This window comes from Muscardinus avellanarius, assembly GCF_963383645.1.
Source record: "Muscardinus avellanarius genome assembly, chromosome: 5".
In the NCBI taxonomy this organism is placed as follows: domain Eukaryota; kingdom Metazoa; phylum Chordata; class Mammalia; order Rodentia; family Gliridae; genus Muscardinus; species Muscardinus avellanarius.
Genome location: NC_137790.1, coordinates 47,713,721 through 47,736,080, shown reverse-complemented (window position 1 = coordinate 47,736,080; position 22,360 = coordinate 47,713,721). Strand labels below are relative to the sequence as shown.

General features: G+C 37.8%; 1 protein-coding gene and 1 pseudogene across 2 annotated transcripts; one reads left to right on the top strand and one right to left on the bottom strand.

Moving 5' to 3' along the window:
* Positions 1-1,407: 1,407 nt before the first annotated feature.
* LOC308263476 (ATM interactor-like) lies at positions 1,408-15,167 on the bottom strand (annotated as a pseudogene). The gene is made up of 2 exons: positions 15,163-15,167; positions 1,408-3,926 (listed from the first exon to the last, which is right to left on the bottom strand). The product of its transcript is annotated as an ATM interactor-like (transcript).
* A 4,777-nt stretch (positions 15,168-19,944) lies between these two features.
* LOC308263475 (olfactory receptor 5H8-like) lies at positions 19,945-20,886 on the top strand (the record flags this gene model as incomplete). The annotated part of the gene is made up of 1 exon (XM_080696492.1): positions 19,945-20,886. The coding sequence occupies one exon, from the start codon at positions 19,945-19,947 to the stop codon at positions 20,884-20,886; it is 942 nt and encodes a 313-aa protein (XP_080552618.1).
* Between the last annotated feature and the right edge of the window lie 1,474 nt (positions 20,887-22,360).

Below are 22,360 nucleotides of genomic sequence, written 5' to 3'. Positions count from 1 at the left end.
AATAATTCTACATGAGTTATCAGGTGCAGAAATCCAATTGCATAGCATACCATAAACAACTATGTGCAGGGTCTGTCTGACATCACCAGCAGATTAAAAAAGGGTTATAGATGGTGACATAGTGGTCATAAGCCATCATTACCAGGAGTAAGCATTCTATGGTTGCACTAGAACCAAAAAATAATATTGGGTCATGCACTCAGAGAGAAATATTATTTGTCCATAGTCTTTATTATTGAAAGTATCTTGGAGATCAGTGAGGATTAATTACATGCAAGGCTAAACTGCTCAGAAAAAAATATATGGGGGTGTAAAGATGGGGTGTCCAGGACCTCCTCCTTGGGCTCAGTTGATGTGCTAGAGAGACTCACAGAACCCAGGGGCTACAAGTAGAGACGCACAGAGCGAGTTGTGTGGAGGGATCCAGGCTCCTGTGCAGGCTCCTGCCTGCTGCCTCCAGGAATCTCCACACATTCCGCTCTCCTGGGGAGAAGATCGTGGAACCCAGCCCTTTTGGGTGTTTGTGGAGGCTTCATTTATTTACATGGGTATGGTTAGTTACATCACTGGCCATTGGTGATCCACTTCACCTTCAGCCCCTCTCTCCTCCCAGGAAGGGGTGGGGTGCTGGAAAAGTCCCAAACCTCCAGTCCCTGGTGACCGAGCCCCATGAAACTACCCAAGCTGCATCTCCTAGTGTACCCACAGCTGGTTGGTTAGAACTTTGGCCTGGAAACCCACATTACAGTCTGGTGAGAAGTGCTTGCTGGTGTGTGGGGAGAGCAACCACACATCTGGGCATAGAAGTCTCATGGATTGAGGGTGGTGTGAGAGCAGGGGAGCTTTTTTCTCGCAGGGCTCACCCCAGAATGAACTAACAAGTGCCCCGTGTCCTGGGTGCTCAGAAGGCTCCCCGAGGATACCGAGCCCGCCGCTCTTTCTCTAGGCAGTCCCTCCACAGTGACACACCTCTTGGGAGGCAAGGCTACACTCCTGTTGGCATGGCTGGTGATACTCAGAGGGAGGGGAAGGCAGGGCCGGGGAAGTGCTCCCCAAAGCTAACAATGCAGCCTTTCTCCATGGCCTTCCAGTGAGGAGAGACAGGAAGCAGATGAGACCACAGCGCTGGGGTCTCCAGACACAAGCATCTAAGACAGGTAGGCGCAATGGAAGCAAGTATGTTACACACTGAGAAGCTGCTCCGCTCACACCCTAGTAAGCTCGGCTTCAGCTAAACGGCTGTATGGGTTTTACAGGTGTGAAGTACATTTTTATTTTAAAGATGGAGAAAAGACTAGTTGGACATGAAAGGGCAAATGTAGGCAACACAAAAACAATCATTGGAGCAACATCTTACGCTTGATAATCCACTCACATTTACACACAAACTGTGTTCACCGCCAGGGTCTAAGCGACGGTGTCAGCAACTACATTCAACAGAGTCATCTGCTGCCCCTGCCCTCCAGGGCCCAGCCTGGAAGGAGGGTGCACATCACCAATGGTCTTCGCCTTCAGAAGCCAGACTGTGTGCAGCTCCACCCAGGTCTGGGTCTCCACGGAGCTGAACTGAGACTCCATTGTGTTCCAGGTCAAATCGGCCAAAAGAAAGTCGTCCATGGCTGTCTGAGTTTCGTTGCTGGTGAAGAACAGGCTCCCCAGGCTTTTGAGTCCTGAACTCATGGTCTGCATCTCTGTGCTGTTCAGAGATGAACCTTGCCCTCCAGAGCAGGGAGGGTTTTAGCAGCAGAGCCTTCTTCACTTTGGGTTTCTGTGTCAGATGAATCGTGCTCATGGAAAAGCTGGAGTGTTTCAGGATGCTGCCCAGAGGCAGAGTCGGGCTGCTGTCTAGAAAGAAGTTCAGGTCCATCTGTGTCTGCGTGTCGAACATCCAGAGGCCCGGGAAGTGAGCGCTCACCCTGCACCCGTAGGGCTGGGCTGAGGTGTCCGCAAGCAGGAAGTCGGTTTGGGTCTCTATGTTCAGTGACTCCAAGACGGGCTCAGAGTGCATGGTGCCTAGTTCACGCTCTTCAGTTTGAGTCTGGATATTTGAGGCTGAGAAGAACTCAATATCAAAATCTATTCCTGGATTCTGGGCTGGGCCAGATGGCAGCTGGGTATCAGGCTTGGGATTTGTGTCAGACAAAAGACTCCGGTTATCCAATGTCTGATCCAGCAGATTACTTGACAAGATGTTCTCTAAATCACTTAATAAATCCATCGTTTGGATCTGATTATCTGTCATGTTCTGTGAAGTAAGGATACTACTCTGTGCACTGAAGTTTAACATGGGTGTGGATTTCCCAATGTCTTGATTTAGAGCCTTGGGGTTGTTCTGAGGTGACAAACCATGAGTTGCTGTCTCTGCTACTAAGCCACTGCTTATAATATTGTCTATGGGCATGCCATATGACGGATGCATACTCTCAAAACTGTCTCCACACATCCCGGCGGTTCCATCTGCACCTGGTCCCCCGTGGAGCTCCGCAGCCCACTGGTTTGGGTTTCTCTGGAGATCCCGCCTGGCTGGAAACAAGTGTGCAGGAACGTGTCCTTCTGCGGAAGTGAGGCAGGAACATCTGGGTGTGAACACTAATGGGAAGGGACACTTGAGAATCGAAGGACAGATCGGTCTGAGAGCGCGAGGACACGGAAGAGTCTGGGTTGACCCAGGGCGCGGAAGGTGCCAGGTTCTGTGCAGCAGCAGGAAGGTCTGTCTGCACAGTGATGGAAGAAATGCTGCTCCTCTGACCTCAGTTCCCGAGTTCTTGCGAGGAGTTAGATGGGTTTTTGCCCAAGTTCACCTGGACACCACTTATAACTTGCGCAGCGACAGGAGTTATAACCTTTGGAAGAAATAAGCTGTCTTTGGGAGAGCAAGCCTCGGAGTCAAAGCCAAGGATCAGGGTTCCTACCAACAAGGGCACCAGGTGCACAGCCCCCGCGGCCAAGCCCTGGTCCATGCCCAGCACCAGCAGCTGGCCCGAGGAGTAGGCTGCAGGCACAAGGAGTGGCACAGGAGGGAGCTGCATGAGTGGCACCTGTAGCAGGGCCACCCTGGGCTTTGGCAGGAGCAGCTTCTGGGGGCCCCTTGGGGGGCGCAGTGGCACCCTGCTTCCTGGAGCTAGCGCCGCGGGGGTCTTCCAACTCCACCACCAGTTTTATCTGGGGAGTTTCTTGTTCCCAAGCCTCTGTCTGAGAGTTGGGTGGATCGCCCAGGGGCTCAGCGGTCTTATTAGCTGCTGGCTAGTGCTGCTGCAGGTAGTTTTCCATTTTTATTTCTTCTTTTTTTTTTTTTGCCAGATGGATCCCTGTTATTGACGGGGTCTCTTGGCCAGTGCAGTAGCTGTGAGACTGCAGCACGGTCCTACTGGCGTGGGGGCAGCCGCACGTGCACTGGAAGGTCTTGCCGCAGTCCTCCGGGCGCCGCTTCAAGTCCCACTTGGTGCTTATGAGTTGCCACACTAGCTGCACTTGTACTTCTCTGCATGCATCTGCATGAAGTGCTGTTTTACAAGAGAAAACTGAGAAAACGGTCTGTCGGGGCCGCTGGGACAGCCTTCAGTTGGACAACAGTAGAATTTTGGTACGGTTTTCAAATCTTTTCTTATTGTTGGATTTACTATGCCATCCTGCAGGCTTGACCAGGTGCAAGTTGAGTGCGGGGCTGTTGGGCAGGATCTTGCTGCAGCCATGCACAGTGCACAGGATGTTGGTCCCCAAGGCCTGGAAAAGCTCTCTCACCAATGCTGGATCAGCTCCTTGACGGGCTGCGGGGGGACCTCGGGCTGCTATCTTGCCCGGCGGGTCGCAGCCGGCTGCCCTTCAGTCGGGGGTCCCAGGGGTCCCAGGGGCTCAAGGCAGCAGCGGTGGCTGGGTGGCCTCCCCCAGAGCTGGGGCCCCACCACCGCTGCCTCCCAGGCCAGAATCTTAAAGGCAACAAATACTAAAGACCAAGTGTCATTCATATTCAAACCAATTAGAAATCACTTCACTTCCAAAACCAAGTCATAAAATTCAGGAGGGCCTGGAGTGACATATTCCAAACTCTGAAAGAAAACAACTTTCAGCCAAAAAAATTTTTACCCAACAAAACTATCTTTAAACTTGACAAGAAAATAAAAATCTTCCACAACAAACAGAGGCTGAAAGAAATTATGTCTACCAACTACCACTAGAGAAAATGCTCAAAGAGATTAACTACAAAGAATAAAGAGGTAATACATACCAGAACCATAAAAACAACAATTTCCATCAAACAAACAACTAAGCAAAGAAGAATAAACACTACCTCAAACAGAAATTAAAACTCAAAATGTTAGAAATTTAAAAATCATCTCTCATGCTGGGCGTGGTGGTACACGCTTGTAATTCCCATGCCTGAGAGGCAGAGACAGGATAATCACGCAGGCTCAAAGCCAGTCCGTGCTGGCTTTAAGAGACCTTATTTCCACATAAAAAAGTATAAAAATAGGTCTGGGAGTGTAGCCTGTGGGAGTGTAGCCAGAGGTAGAAGGGCTTCCAGGAACCCCAGTACCACCAAAAAAAAAAAAAAAATCATCTCTCAATAATCATACTGAACATAAATGGCTTTAACTACCCAATAAAAAAGATATAAGGTGGCAAAATGAATTAAAAACTAGACTCTATCTACTGCCTGCAAGAAACACAACTTAGAAGTAAAGATAGTAACAAACTAAAGGTAAAAGTCTTGAGCAAGGTATTCCATACCAATGGAACTCAAAGACAAGCAGGAGTCACAACTATGATATTAGACAAGTTAAGACCAAGATTATCAGAAGAGACAAAGCAGGTCATTTTTGCTGATAAAAGAAACAATCCAGCAAGAGAAAATAACAATACTCAACATTTTTACCCCAAACATAGGTGCAGCTACTTTTCTAAAACAAACTCTTTTTGACATTAAGTCACACATAAGTCCCAATCCAATAATACTGGGAGACTTCAACAATCCTTTCACACCACTAGACTGATCTTCTAGACAAAGGTCAGTAAAGATGCTTCAGACCCAAGCTGGGCATGGTGGCGCACACTTGTAATCCCCACACTTGGGAGGCGGAAACAGGAGGATTGCACAGGTTCGAAGCCAGCTGCGCTGGCTTAAGAGACCCTGTTTCCAAATAAAAAACTATAAAAAAATAGGTCTGGGAGTGTAGCCCAAAGGGAGAAGGGCTTCCAGGAACCCCAGTACCACACAGAAAAGAGATGCTTCAGACCTAAAGAACACTAGAAATCAAATGAACCTATTAGATACATACAGAATATTCCACCCAACTATAGCAGAGTTCACATTTTTCTCAGCTGCTCATAGAAACTTCTTCAAAATAGATAACATCCCTGGTCACAAACTGAGCACTAGCAAATTCAAAAATGTGACATACTTCACTTTGTCTTTTCAGACCACAATGGAATGAAACTAGAAAATCAACTATAAAAAGGCCCAGAGAAACAACATAAGCATGTGGAGACTGAAGACCACATTGCTGAACAAAGAATGGGACATAGAAGAAGTAAAGATGAAATCAAGAAATTTCTAGAAACAAGCAAAAATAGAGATACAACATATTAAAACCTGTGGGACACCTTGAAGGTAGTAATAAAAGGAAAATTCATAGCACTGAGTGCCCACATAAGAATAACAGAAAATCACCAAATAAATAACCAAATGACACACCTCAAAGCCCTTAAAAAACAGGAACACTCTAACTCCGAAGCCAGAAGAAGACAGGAAATTATTCAAATCAGAGCAGAAATAAGTGAAGTAAGGAATAAAAATATACAAAAAAATTGACAAAACTAAAGGCTGGTTTCTCCAAAAAAATAACAAGATAGATAAATCACTAACCAACTTAATCAAATAAAAAGAAAGAATCAATACAAATTATGAAGAGAAGAGAAGAAAAAGGAAATATTACTACCAACAGTGTAGAAATTGAGAGGATTATTAAAAACTACTTTAAAAACTATACTCCAAGAAAATGGAAAATGTGAAAGAAATACAAGTTTCTAGATAAATACAACCTTCCTAAACTGAATCAAGAAGATATAGAAAATTTAAACCAACCAATAGCAATCAAAGATATTGAAGCATTAATAAAAAAAAACCTACCATCAAACAAAAGCCCAGTACAAGCCAGTCTTCCAAGTAAATTTTATAAAACCTTTATAAAAGAGCTAATTCCAGTACTTCTAATTTTTGAAATAAAAGCTAGACTTTCCCAAATATATTCTATGAAACCAATATCACCTTAATACCAAAAACAAATAAAGACAGGCCAATTAAAGAAAACTATAGTCCTATATATTTGATAAGCTTAGAGGCAAAACTGCTAAAGAAAATACTAGCAACATGCATTCAAAATCACATAAAAAAATTATACATGATAACTAGGTGGGGTTCATCCCAGAAATGGAAGGCTGGTTCAACATACAAAAATCAATCCATGAAATTAAAAACATAAACAGAATCAAAGACAAATATCACCTAATCATTTCAATAGACACTGAAAAAGCAATTGAAAAAATCCAACAACCATTTATGCTAAAAGCACTGCAGAGAATCGGAATAGACAGAACCTACCTCAACATCATAAACACAATCTACAATAGGCCCACAGCCAATATCATATTAAATGTGAAACTGTGAGAATTCTCTCTAAAAACAGAATAAGACAAGGGCATCTATTATCTCTACTTCTTTTCAATATAGTATGTGAGACTTTAGCCAGAGCAATAAGGCAAGAAAATAAAATCAAAAGAGTACAAAGAAGAAAAGAAGAACTAAAACATTTGCTATTTGCAGATGACATGATGCTTTACTGATAATTCCCAACAAACTCAACCAAATGGCTTATAGAACTGATCAACAAATTCAGAAACATATCTGGATACAAAATCAATCTTGATAAATCAAAAGTTTTTCTGTATACCAACCATAAATCCACTGGAATAAAATTCAAAAAACACTTTTGCTCAGGATAACACACAAAAAAATAAAATACTTAGAAATAAACATAACCAAGGAGGGAAAAGAACTTTACAAAGAAAATAATAAAACATTGAAAAAAGACATCAAAGACCATAGAAGATGGGAAGATATTTCATGCTCTTGGATAGGCAGAATAAATATCATTAAATTGCCATACTTTCTAAAGTAATCTACAGAGTCAACACAATACCCATTAAATTACCAAGATCATTTCTTACAGACATAGAAAAATTAGTCCTAAATTTATTTGAAACAATCGAAAACAAGAATAGTCAAAGTAGTTCTCAGCAACAAATCCTTGCAAAAGGAATCACAATACCTGACTTTATACTACAAAGCCGTAGTAATAAAAATATCATGGTATTAGCACAAAAAATGGTACATAGACCAATGGAGCAGAATCGAAGTCTCAGAAGCAAATCTGCTTACAGCTAATTGATTTTAACAAAGGGGGAAAAAACATACACTGGAAAAACTATAGCCTCTTCAACACATGGTGTGGGAAAAACTAGTTAACCATATACATAAAACTGGTAATATGTCTCACCTTTTCACTCTGCACAAGAATCAATTTAAGATGGATCAAAGACTTGAAAATTAGACCAGAGACCTTGAGACTCCTTGAACAAGGCATAGGTCCAACACTGCAACACATAGACACAGATAAAAACTTTCTCAACAAGACCCCAAAGGCACAACAAACCAAAAGGCGAATCAATGCATGGTATTTGAGGAGCTTCTGTTCAGCAAAGGAAACTGTCAAAAACCTCAATCGAGAGCCAACAGAATGGGAGAAGATTTTTGCCACCTTCCCCTCCAATAGAGGACTAATATCTAGAATACACAGAGAACTCAAGAAACTTAACACTAAAAAAACAAATCATCCAATCAAAAAATGGACAAGTGAGCTAAATATACACTTCACAAAAGAAGAAATTCAAATGGCCAATAAGTATATAAAAAATGCTCAGCATCATTAGCAATCAAAGAGATGCAAATCAAAACTACCCTGAGATTCACCTAACTCCAACTAGAATGGCAATCATAAAAAACTGTGTGCAAGTATGTATCCACCATCTTGTATCTCATTAAGATATATGACTACAATTCACCAATTAAAATTTAAAAAAATAAATTCTGGAGAGTATATGGAGAAGTCAGAATTCTAATACATTGCTGGTAGGATTGCAAATCTGTGCAGCCACTTTGGGAAACAGTATGGAGGATCCTCAGAAGAATGGGAATGAAACTAACATATAATCTAGCAATACTACTTCTGAGTATCTACCTAAAAGAACAGAAACCAAACTACCAAGCTAATGCATGTGTATCTATGTTCAAAACCTCACAATTCACAATTGCCAATATATAGAACCGGCCAAGATGTACCATCAACAGATTAATGGATTATAAAACTATGGAATGTATACACAATGAAATTTTATTCAGCCATAAAGAACAAAATTATGTCATTTACAAGAAAATGAATGTAATTGGAGAACATTATGCTAAGTGAAATTAGTCAACCACAAAAAAATAAAAAGTTTGATGCTCTCCCTAATATTCTAAAGCTAAGAAGAAAATAGGTCATAGAAAAAAGTCTAGATAAAGAAAACTATAGATGAGTAAATAAGGTGACTCAACTGAGGGGAATGAGATGGAAGAAGAGGAAAATTTCCTAATGTACATGACATACATTCAAAAACACATCAATATCAATAACTAAGCCAAATATTAGAAGGAGGAAGAGAGGAGGGAATGGAGTAGTAATTTGGTAAGGGAATGAGTGATGTGTGCATGTATTCCTCTACCATCTTTACTCCATTAGGATGTATGACTAATATGCACCAGTAAACACACACACACACACACACACACACACACACACACACACATTAACTAGCAACTTATTTGAATATTACAGATATATATTAAATACAAAATAACATTTTATACATTTTGCACAGAGACTGTGTTTTATTTATTTAGTGTGTGTGTGTGTGTGTGTGTGTGTGTGTGTGTGTGTGTGTGTGTGTGTTACAGGGGATGGAACTTAGGGCATTCTATCTCCAAGCTACACCCCTAGCCCTATTTTTTAGTTCTTTTTATGTTTGAAACAGGGTCTCATTGAGTTAAAAGGAGATCACTAAGTAGTAGCTGAGGCTATCCACAGACCGTGATCCTCACATCTTTACCTCCCTCTGGAATGCTGGGATTACAAGCATGCACCACCATGCCAAGTGAGACTTTCTTTTAATATTTCAGTTACACATGATACTAAAGATATTATATGAGTTTTGCCTGCTATATAGATATTATAATTGAGAAAATCAGTGTCAAGGTGGAACATTACAAACAAAACCCCAGTAGAACAGTATAGGCAATTACTAACTTAAAGATAAACAAGACAGAAAAAGGTCCCAAATAAAAAATATATGCAGGAGTTGAATAAGCCAGCAGGTAAGTGAGAAGAACTGATCTCATAAAAACTCCAAGAAGGGAGCAAAACCAACATCACCACAGTGTGCTTCTTTAATGATGTATTATGAATGACTCTGAACATACATTTTATGTATCTATGACATTAAAAAGTTCTTTGATCTTTTCTTATTAGGGTTCTGAATCTCTACTGTATGTAGATGCCCAAGTCATTTTCTGTGTTTGGAAAATTCTCTGATATGATTTCTCTGAAGAGGCTTTTAATTTCTTTGACTTGTGCTTCTAGACCTTTTTGAATGTCTATTATCCACAAGTTAGGCCATTTCACATTACCTTATATTTCTTGATTATTATGGTCCTATTGTTTGATTGTATTCTCTATATTGTCGACTGTGGTCAGTTTTGAATGAGTTGTCTTCCAAGAATGAGTCACTATTTTCTAGTGGTCTAATCTACCAAAGGTGATTTCTACTGAGATCTTTAATTTATTGCCTTCTTTTCTTGATTTCTACTGAGGTCTTTAATTCAGTTTGCTCAGAGCCTCACTTTGATTCTTATGTAGGGCCCCAATTTCTCTATTTATATGTTCTTTCATATTCTATAAACTTTCTCTCATTTCATATCTGAGGTCTCTAATCACATGAAAAATCAAAATTCTGAATTCTCCTTCTGGCATATTCTGCAGCTCAATATTTGTGGTGTTCCTTATTGTTGACTTGTGGGAGTGTACTGTCTCCTCATTGGTCTTCATACTCACTTTTTTCCAATTATCAGGTTTGTATCTCTAATGTCTTGGCATCTTTCTCTTTGTGTGAAAGTATTATGCCTATTTGTTATCTTTTTACAATAAGGCCTATGCTGGGGGTATATATTTGCCTCATAAGTCTTATCATGCAATAAGACATTTAATTTAATCCTCCAGAAATCCTTAATAGGATATAGTTACTAAATAAGTCCAGGCAAAAAAAAGTCTCTGATTGGCTGTAAGTCTCTTGTACTCTTGGGGCCCAAACTCATCATGGCCAATGACTATGTTTCACTCCGAACCTACAGTCTGCTGTTTGGGATTTAAGCCGCACAGACAGCACTGCTGCTCTTCTTGTTGAAAATTCATAAAAACTTGAAGATCACTGATCTTCTACCTCAATGGCTACAGTGCATAAGCTCAGCAGGACTAGAAGTTACAGTGTTCCAAGCTTATGGCATGGCTGGTTGAGTTTTGATGGCCCAGGGACACACTGGTTGTGATCACTCATTGGCACATGGGATCACTAGTTATAAACTACTGGCTGAGAGAATATTGTCTTTCCAGCCTGTAGCATGGTTGTCTGCATCAAATTGGCCCAGAGACGCTGATTTTGTCCTCCTATCTGTGATCATATAAAATCCTGCTGGCCTCTGGCTTTCCTGCTTTTAGAGTACAACATCTGGTAGGGAGAGATTTTTCTATTCTAAGCTTGAGTCTTGGGTGGCTAAGTTATTTAGTCCCAAGGACACCACTGTTGCTCTGGACAGCTGTGATCATGTGAAACTTTGATAATATCAGTTTTGATACTTGTGGTGTCTAATAACTGCTGAATAAGAGTTTATAGCTTTCTGATCCTACAGCATGGTAGGCTGAATTATTTCACACTGCAGAAAGCATTGCTGGTGGTCCTAAGGTGATCCTTGTAAAACAAATGGGGTTGGGTCAAACAGCCAATCCTATGTCCTCCCTTCAAGAGTGTCCTTGGAAACTGTCTGCTAAATCAAGTTTCTGCTGTGTCTGACTAAATCCCCTGACCCAACCTCCGCAGAAATGATTTGCAAACTTGCAGACTCTCCGGGTTTATTTGCTGTTGTGCAGGCTTCCACTGTGATGGTTTGCAAACTCATGGTTTTGAAAAGCATCACTCAGGTCCTTGAATAAAAGATCTGTAGTTTTGTGGTCTCAAGTTCAGCTGCAATCAATCAATTTACCAGAGAAAATATCTGAAAATCATGTATCTGATGTAAATATTATGCACAGAACATTTACAAGAACTTAAAATTCAAAATGTTCATCAACCAATGATTAGATTACAAAACTATGGGATATGTACACAATGGAATTTTACTTAGCCATAAAGAACAACTTGAAACAAAGTAAGTGGCTGCAACTCATCAAAATTGTAAGGGGTTGGTTGGCTCCTTCTGCCCTGATCCCAGCTACATCTTGTAGCACTGATGACCAAGCTTACCTCATCCTCCAGATATCTAGAGTGGCAATTGAAAACACTGTAAGTGAACAAACTGTCCCCATGGAAGACTGTCCAGCATGGCCACAGTGACTCAGGCAGCAAGTGATATACTCATAGGGTCTGAGATTTTGTGATTCACCCTGGTGAAGGTGGGAATGGAGTCTGCTGTCAGAAACAACAGAGACATAGATTAGCAGATAGCCCCCAGAGCCAATCAGGTGAAAAGGCACAAAGTCCCCAGGGCTCTGAGCCCTAATAGGGCACCCATGGATTGCCACAGACCACTCAGTTATGACTGGGGAGAAAAGACCAACCCAGCCCTAACTATGGATAACTGAAACTCCTATATATACAGTGTGTCTGGTCCCAGTGGCACCTACTACCTACACTACACTAGTGAGGAGAGGTGGGCTCAGCAGCAGTGGAAAGCATGGGAATCTGCACTTAACAGTAGATCCAATAAGGCAAGAAAAGGAAATCAAAGGGGTACAAATAAAGAAGAACCAAAACTATCCCTATTTGCAGATGACATGATACTGTACTTAGAAAACTCAACAAACTCAACCAAAAAGCTTATAGAAATAATAAAAAAAAATTCAGCAAAGTGTCTGAACACAAAATAAATCTTTAAAAATCAGAAGCTTAGCCAAGCATGGTGGCACACACTTGGAATCCCAGCATTTGGGAGGCTGAGACAAGAGGATTGCAGTTCGCAGAAAGCCTCAGCTAACTAGTGAGGCCCTCTGCAACTCAGTGAAACCCTGTCTCAAAATATAGAATAAAATACAGGGCAGGGAGTGTAGCTCAGAGGTTGAATGCCCATAGGTTCTATCTTCAGGCCTCCAAATAAATAAATAAATAAATAAATAAATAAATAAATATCAGAAGCTTTCCTGTATGCCAACCATAAATCCACTGAAAAAGAAATCCCTAAAGCACTTCCACTCCAGATATCACACATAAAAAATAAAATACTTAAGAATAAACCAAACCAAGGAGATAAAAACTATAAAATACTAAAGAAAGAACTAAAATATCTTAGAAAATGAAAGGATTTCCCAGGCTCTTGGCTAGGCAGAAAAAATATAATCCAAACGGGTATCATACCAAAAGTGATCTCTGAACTCAATGAAATCTCTATTAAAATACCATCTTTGTTTACAACACATCTATAAAATTTAGCACTAAAACTTATATAAAACAACAAAAGACTCAGAATAACCAAATCAATTCTCAGCAATAAGAACAATGCAGGAGGTTACACAATACCTGACTTCAGGCAATGCTACACATTCTAGTAATAAAAACAGCATGGTTTTGGCACAAAATCAAATACATAGACCAATGGAACAGAATAGAAGTTTGAGAAATAAATCCACACACTCACAAAGAATTGGTTTTTCTACAAAGGGGCCGAAAACATACACTGGAAAAAAGATAGTCTTCTCAATGAGTGATGTTAGGGAAACTGATTTTCCATATGTAGAAAAATGGAAATAAATCCCACATTTTCACCCTTCACAAATGTCAAATCAAATGGATCAAAGTCCTAGAAATTAGACCAAAAAAGGCAATTTCTTGTAAAGGACATTGAACCAATGTTGCAACATAGCAACAGTGGTAAACTTCTTCAATAAGACCCCAAAGGTACAAGAAATTAAAGCAAATGTTAATAAATGAAATTGCATTAAATTGAGGAGTTTCTGTGTGGCAAAGGAAACTATCAAGAACATTAATAGAGAACTGAGAGAATGAATGAAGATCTTTGCCAATTACTCCTTGAAAGAAGACTGGTATTTAGAATATACAAGAACTCCAGAAACTTACTGACAAAAAAAAAAAAAAACCACAAAGAACTCAATCAAAAAATGGGAAAGTGAACTAAATATACACTTCACAAATGGAGAAATACAAATGAACATTGTGTATATAAAATAATATTCAGCATCATTAGCAAACAGAAAGATGCATGTCAAAACTACACTGAAATTTCACCTAAATCCAATTAAAATGGCAACCATTCAAAATTCAAATAATAACAAATGCTGGTAAGAATGTTGAAAAGTGGAAACGCTAATACATTGTTCATGAAATTGCAAATTAGAGAATCTAATTTGTAAATCACTGTGGAGGATACTCAGAATAATGGGAATGAACCTACCATATGAATCCAGCTATACCTCACTCCTGGGTATCTACCCAAAAGAATTGAAATCAAACTACCAGAGTAATGCATGTATAACTAGGTACTTTATAGCTGCTTTATTATAGTTGCCAAACTACAACCAGCCTGTACAATCAACAGATGAATGGATTAAAATATTGTAGAACATATACACAATGAAGTTCTACTCAGCCATAAAGAAAAGAATTATGTCACTTGCAGAGAAATGGATAGAACTGGACAATATTATTCTGAGATTAATCCATCGCAAAAAAGTGAAGGGTCAGATGTTTTCCCTCATATGTGGGAAAACTAGGGAGAAATTGGGATACAAAGTATTCTGAACAAAAGATGAAAAACCCTAATGAAATGCTAACCTGGACACTTGGAATTAGGAAGAGGGAAAGGGGGAGGCAGGGGAAGGGGCCACCAAGTACTGTGTGAATATATGCCATGTTCAACATGATATACATTATAATGTAAGACCATAATGCATATATATATATATATATATAAAAGAAATCAAATAAAGTGGACTTTTAATATCAAATTATAAAAAGAGGTTTAGGAAATACATAGACATTAATGTTTGAGAAGTAAGACATTGGTCACTTTTTTTTTTTTTTTTTGGTGGTACTGGGGTTCCTGGAAGCCCTTCTACCTATGGGCTACACTCCCAGACCTACTTTTTATACTTTTTTATTTGGAAACAGGGTCTCCTAAGCCAGCGCGCGCGACTGGCTTCGAACCTGTACGATCCTCCTGTCTCCGCCTCCCAAGCGTGGGGATTACAAGCGTGCGCCACCATACCCGGCGACATTGGTCACTTCTGACTGAGAAACCTCTCTTTATTTCAGCTACTAGTTCTGCATTTGCATAATAAGATCTCTCATCAACTTTCAGCTTAAAATAAAAGAGCTAGTCAACGCAGGGCATGGTGGTGCACGCTTGTAATCCCTGCACTTGGGAGGCAGAGACAGGAGAATTACACAGATTCGAAGCCAGCCTTGCTGGCTTAAGAGACCCTGTTTCCAAATTTAAAAAGTATAAAAATAGGTCTGGGAGTGTAGCCCGGAGGTAGATGGGTTTCCAGGAACCCCAGTACCACCAAAAAATTAAAAATTAAAAAAAAAACAGCTAGTCATTTGTCTGAAATTTAAGCTACAGTTTGCATGAAGGGAGCAACTTTATTTGGGGTTGACTCTTGAAAGGAATCTAAATCTTTTCCTAATTAAAATTAGGAAACAGATTGTTTCCATAAACATGTCTATGATGGAAAATATTGAATTTAAGTGAATTTTTTTTTTGTTTAAAGTAGAACTGTCTATACTTACTCCATGTTTACAATTCTGGAGTTGACAGAGCCTGTGGGACAACCTGGACTTCTCATGTGTCCAAATCCACAGTGCCCAGTAGATCAGCTCCACTCTCCTTCAGGGAACTGCCTGGTGCTCTTGGGGGAATTTCAAATCTCCATGCTTCCATTTGTGGGGGGAAAAGGCACACAGTTATATTACTATTTCACTCTTGTTTGTAAAGTAAACCTTACATAAACAATATTTTCTTGATATTGGAAACTTAAACCTTTAAGAAGAACCGTGTGTTAAGAACTGCTACTTTTGTTATTGTAGTTTGTGTACTATCTTATTTTTCTCTTTTACAAAGTCTAAAATTTTTAAAGGTTCTCTACATTTTCTTTCTATAAATGGGTAAGAAAAAATAATTCTACATTTTATCTTTTATGTAAGAGGTAGAAATACTGTTTAACGTACAACAATTTAGCTTGTGCCTAGGAGGTACCAAAAGATCTAGGTGAAAAATGGAAAACAGTGCATTAATTTTATATTTAATTTTGTGTTAAAATTGAGTTAACAAAAATGCAGTAAGACATTTTGTTCCTTTTAATGACATGTGTGATATTTTGTCATTATAATGAAAATTACCTTAACTAGTGATGGAGAAATTTAAATAATTTAAAACTGTTTTGGCAGGTTCAGGTATCTGATAATTCTAATAATATGACCCATTTTGCTTAATTAATCACACATGCTGATTAAAAATTTTCAAATCACTATCTGGGTGTGGTTATGCATGCTTGTAATCCCAGCATTTGGGAAGCTGAGACAGGAGGATGGCTTAGTGAGGCCCTTTGCAACTCAGTGAGACTGTTTCAAAATTTAAAAAAAAGGGCTGGGGGTTTATTTCGAAGGCAGAATGTCCCTGTATTCCATCCCCAGTACCAAAAAAAAGTCACATCACTTAAATATTAGCTTTCTCCTTTCACCCCCTCTGACAATACTTTATTGAGTATTATTAAATATACCAGGAAACACTATGAACATGCTCTGTCACTATTCTTTTCAGCCTTTATGATTTAATAAGTACCCATGCACAAACTAGATTTGATCATTTTAATTACCCGATTGTTTGAAACTGCAGTGAGGAATCTAAATCCAAATTACATTCAACTGAACTTACTGACACTGCTTATTTATATTGTATTTATCAGGTTTTTGTTTATGGCTACATGTTATTCTGCTAAAAGTGTTTATAGAGGAGAAAATTGGTCTCAAGTTAAACAAGAATGATTTCTAAAGAAAGTCCATTTTGGTCACCATAATAACAAAGTTAAAAAAAAAACATTTAAAAACTTTCTGGTATATATTTGAATTTGACCACAGAAGATACTAATAGTCATATAACTAATGAAGTGACAGTATCAGCAAATTAGCATCTGTTAATTTCATAGAGTTACTTTTTGTTGCAGTTGATTGTGGGAGTATTTAAAATCTACTTTCCAGGCACATTACTAGTATACAGTGTTATTAATTATTCAAATAATAGTTCTTATATATAAAGATTAAAAAAATTATTAAATTTGAAAATACTAGTATATTTGTAAAAAATGCACATTTTGTAAGCAAATTTTTAAATAAGATTTCTATTTAAGATTTTTTATGAGATTTTAAAATAAGATTTATTTTTAAATATCCTGGGAGTAAAAACTGCATTTTGAATAAAGGATAAGAAAAAATATTCCCTTTATTGACAACTAATAAAAAATCCCAGGGTTATGGCAAACATCTGCATTCACATCTCTGAGCCATTTCTTTTATTTCATTCTCAGTATTTCTTGCATAGTTCCTCTTTCCCTTGACTTTTCTGAGCTAATCCACAAATATTTTCTAGTTTTCCTCCTTGTTCTTATTTTCTTTTTACCCACTTCAAATTCTCTTTAGAGGAGTCTCAGTTCTTCTTTAATTTCATTGAAGCCTTCTTCTCTCTTTTGGAAACTATAGTAAGATAAAGTACAAAAAATATATTAAAGTCGGGCATGGAGGTGCATGCCTTTAATTCCAGTACTTGGGAGGCTGTGATAGATGATCATAGGTTTGAAGCCATCCTCAGCAACTCAGCGAGACTCTCAGTAACTTAGTTAGACCCTGTGTCCAAGTATATATATTAACTTATATGTATATAATATATATAATATATATAATACATATATATAGTGACTGGGAGTGTAGCTGGAGTGTAACTCAGACATAGAGTTCAATCCATAGTCTGTCTGTCTGTCTGTCTGTCTCTTCCTCTCTCTCTCTCTAGCTCTCTGTATATAAATTAGTTTGATGATAGAAATATAGATATGATGGAGGTAGATATATAGATTATATATATAAATTATATATATAGTGTATATGATACTATATATATATATATATATATATATATGCAGTATGACAATGCCAATTGTTGCCCACATTAATCAGAAAGCATTTCATTTCTCTTTACTTTTTTGTTACTTGTTTCTAGGCACTTCAATAGTTCTCTGAACTTAATTTCATCATATATCAGCAACTGCTCTAAGTCATGAAAATTTGTTTTCTATTCAGATATCTCTGCTAATTCCTTGTCCTACTATAGCATTTACTTTGGTATTTAACATCATGCTTCACTTTCTTCTCCTTGTGTCTAAATAACTCCACATTCCAGTGTCCTCTTTGCTTCAGGATCACTCTGCTCATTATTCTTTTCTGGTCTCTTTTGCATTTCTTTCATTCCATCAGAGTTCTGTATAGCAATAAGAAATGAGTTTCCTAATTAAAAATTTGAGCCAGGCATGTTGGTGCAAGCTTGTAATCCCAGTACTTGGGAGGCTGAGACAGGAGGATAGCAGGTTCCTAGTTAGCCTCAGCTACTTAGTGAGGCCCTCCACAACTTAGTGAGACCCTGTTTCAAAATTAAGAATAAAAATAGGGTTTGGGGTGTAGCTTGGAGGTAGAATTCCCCTGGGTTCAATATCCAGAACCACACAAAAAATTGAACATTGACTAAGAGCAAAGAAGAATGCTAGAAATTTGGAGAAATAGGCTTTAAAAATTCATAGGAACAGAAGGAATCAAGGCAACAAATCAATAGCAAAAATCATGTGTCAATATAACCTCAATAGGACTCTACTCTTATTAATTAATTGTGATTTTAAATGTCACAACTCAGGGCAATAATGCCATGGTTGTAAATCCAAGATGTATTTGCTAGAATCTTGATATTGTTGCCTTTGCAAGACAAATTCTTTTTGCCTCCAAAAGTATGTCTCCCCTTTTCTATATTTCAAATCCTACATTTGTGGATTTTATTGGGTAAACCTAAATAAACTTACCTCACTCTAGGCATTTAAGGACATGGGAAAGTGAATTTCAGACCCCTTAGGTTTCTTGAGTGTATAGTACCATTTGCCCAACACAAAAATTCATGTCTTGGAAAAGAGTTCAGATGTGGCCATCTGATAAATTATATCTAACTTCTTTAATGTAAATTCCTAAGTAGTTTTTCTCCCCCCTCTCTTGGTTTGTGTTGACTAGCTGACATGTAGATAACTCTTAACTATGCCTCCAACTTCCCATAGACACCAAGTCACTACTTCTATTAGTATCTGGTAGACTCACATTTCTACCTAAATACCATCTGGATGTGGAGAAGAAACTTCTTCCACAAATTCGGTAATAAATTGCAATTCTCAGGTTTATTTTAATGATTAACCACCCAGTCACAAAGTTATTTATTCCTGTCTCCTTCACTGACAACCCTTCAATACCTAATACATGACTGATTCCTAGTGATGCTACCTTCAGAGTAATTTTAAATATATCTCTCCTTCATCCTATCACAATAAATGCCATATCATATATGGATGAGAAAATACACCCATATCATCAGAGGAACATTTTTAAAGTACAAAGTCCCAACTCATTCTTGAACTCCCAACTGCATTTTTTCAATAATGCCTTATACTCTATATTTTGTACACAAATTTTCCTTATACCTTTAAGTTATAAATATTGTTTGGGAAATCCTGAACAATAGTGACAGCTTCCTTATTAGTATTCCTGATTCCATTGTTTCCTTTTGTGCAATACCAAATATTTAATTTTAAAACTATACTATCACATGACTCCACATCTTTTCTAATTATAAAGCTGTTTTCTGAAGAATAAAATTCAAATGTTTTTATATGACATTGAGTTTACTTTATAATCCTCTTCTTCATATAGATTCTCTCTAGATCCTGAAACTTGCCCAGGACACAGAATTCCTAACCACACTCAATAGTACTCAATAAACTTATCAGAAGTTTGGAAGAACTCACTCTTACTCATACTCTATTACTTTCTGCACATTTAACAACCTTGAGTAATCAAAACTTAGTTGCTAATTTTAATTGCCTAAAGTAAATTTCACCTATGTAGTTAAGGTAATTCTGAAAATTGTATGATTTTTATCTCAACTCTTCCCTAAAAATTTCCTTTTTAAAACCCTCACTGAAAGCCGGGTGTGGTGGCAAACACTTGTAATCCCTGCGCTTGGGAGGCTGAGACAGGAGGATCGCACAGGTTCGAAGCCAGCCTCAGCTACTTAGTGAGGCTCTCAGCAACTAAGTGAGACCTTGTTTCCAAATAAAAAATATTTTTAAAAAAGGTCTCGGAGTATAGCCTGGAGGTAGAAAGCCTCTGGGTTCCACCCCCAGTACCACAAAAAATAATAAATAAATAAATAATACCCTCATTGAATTTATTTCTCATTTTTAGCACTCCATTTCAGGGCACAGCAGTGAAGACATGGAAAAGGCAAATGCAACCTTGCTGACAGAGTTTGTTCTCTCAGGACTTACACGTGAACAGCAGTGGAAGATCCCCCTGTTCCTGCTGTTCTTGGTGATATATCTCCTCACCATGGTGGGGAACCTTGGTCTTATTGCTCTCATCTGGAATGACCCTCATCTTCACATTCCCATGTACATTTTCCTTGGGAATTTAGCCTTTGTGGATACTTGGATGTCATCCACGGTGACCCCAAAGATGCTGGCCAACCTCTTAGAGAAGAACAAGATGATATCTCTCTCTGAATGCATGATACAATTCTTTTCCTTTGCAATCACTGTAACAACAGAGTGTTTCCTCTTGGCAGCAATGGCTTATGATCGTTATGTAGCTATTTGCAAACCTTTACTTTATCCGGTAATTATGACCAATAGACTATGCATACAATTAGTAGTTTTATCATTTATAGGTGGTATTATTCATGCATTGATTCATGAAGGATTTTTATTTCGATTAACTTTCTGTAATTCCAACATAATACATCATTTTTATTGTGATATTATACCATTGTTAAAAATTTCCTGTACTGATACTTTTATTAATTATCTAATGATTTTTATTTTTGCTGGTTTTATTCAGGCATTTACCATTGTGATTATTCTCGTTTCTTATACACTGGTTCTCTTTACAGTTTTAAAAAAGAAATCTGAAAAGAGTATAAGGAAAACCTTCTCCACCTGTGGAGCCCATCTTTTATCTGTGTCTTTATATTATGGCCCTCTGGTCTTTATTTATGTGTATCCTGCATTTTCTCAAACAGATGACCAAGATACAATGAATTCTTTATTTTACACAGTCATAATTCCTGTGTTAAATCCTATGATCTACAGCCTGAGAAATAAGCAAGTTATAAATTCACTGACAAAAACGTTGAAAGGAAATGTTCATACCTCATATTAATAGTAGTTCTCTTTTTACTTAAGCAATCACAAAATTGTGGAGTTGAATGTGGACATTTTTACTGGTCTTCAAAGATTTTTACAATTATGGTTGTTCTGGAATATTAAAGAATGAAGATTTTGACAACTAATTAACTCCTTACAACATTTGTATGCCTCCTTCTTAAACACAGGAGAATGCTATAAAGTGTCTATGACATATTAAAATAATCAAAGCAGAAAATCAGTTGAAACATTTTGTTGGTTTGTATGTTCTTTCATGTAAACACTTTGAGTTATTATTATAGTATAGTTCATGTCAAAAGGGCTTAGGTATAATATTTTATACAGAAAAGGTGCCTTATAGCCTGGGACTAATATTTCATTTGCTCCATACCAGTGGCAGGCTTATACTTGAGAAGAATCTGAAGACTCCTATCCATCCAAATCCTTTCATTCCACTTTTTAAGAAAAATGATGAATTTTACATCTTGAATAAATTATTATCACACATCATAGAAAGAAATAAACAAAAATTAGGATAATATAATCAGGTGAATGAGAAAGTATTTAAAACAGTAAAGACAGTGATAAATATCAAGAAGATATTCTCGGATCTTTGTGCTTCTTTGAGTAAAGAGGCAGGTTCCTTCTGTCTCTGTTGCCTTCCTTCTAAGGACCTTTCCAGCTATGTTCTTTTTTTTTTTTTTTTTTTTTGCTTACTGAAAAATCTGAAGAATGGTATTAAATCAGAAAGCTAACTGATCAAAGAATGAAGGTTGAGTGGATATAGGAAGAAAAAAGAGTGGCAGAATAAGAAAGAAATGTTTTCAGTCTTCCTAAAGTCAAATAAAATATAAAAAATAAAATAAATGGTAGGTGAAGAGCATGGAAGGCATTGCTTAGATAAGGAGTCTTAAATACATATGACCAGAATTCAGGAAATGATAAGTTGGTAAGATGCCTAGTGTCCACTGGGTGGCTAGGAAAAAGAAGTTCTTGAATGTTGTATTTCATCATTTTTTTTACTCTTTAAAATTAATGAGTGATCCATCTACAGGTCCATCCTTGCCATTTGTCACTCAATACTAAATTGCATACAAATTCCTATGATTGTCATTGCCAGATGATTATATACTTATATGGTATACATATCTAAATATTCAATGTGTGCTTGTTCATGAGTATACCCATAGTACATGATTTACATATATATATATATATATATATATATATATATATATGTGCATGTATAATATGTAGCATGCCCATATTAATATATATATATATATTAGATATTATGATAAATACACACATACATGTGATCCACACAATGCATTTGGTCATAGTGACATTATTTAGGGTTCTTGCCAATAAAAACTTGATTTAATACTGCAATCTCTTCTATAATTCCCTTAAAGAAACCTGTGTTATAATTATAATGGATTACTTAAAGCTTTCTGGACACACTTCACTGTGTCAGGTATATACTCCTG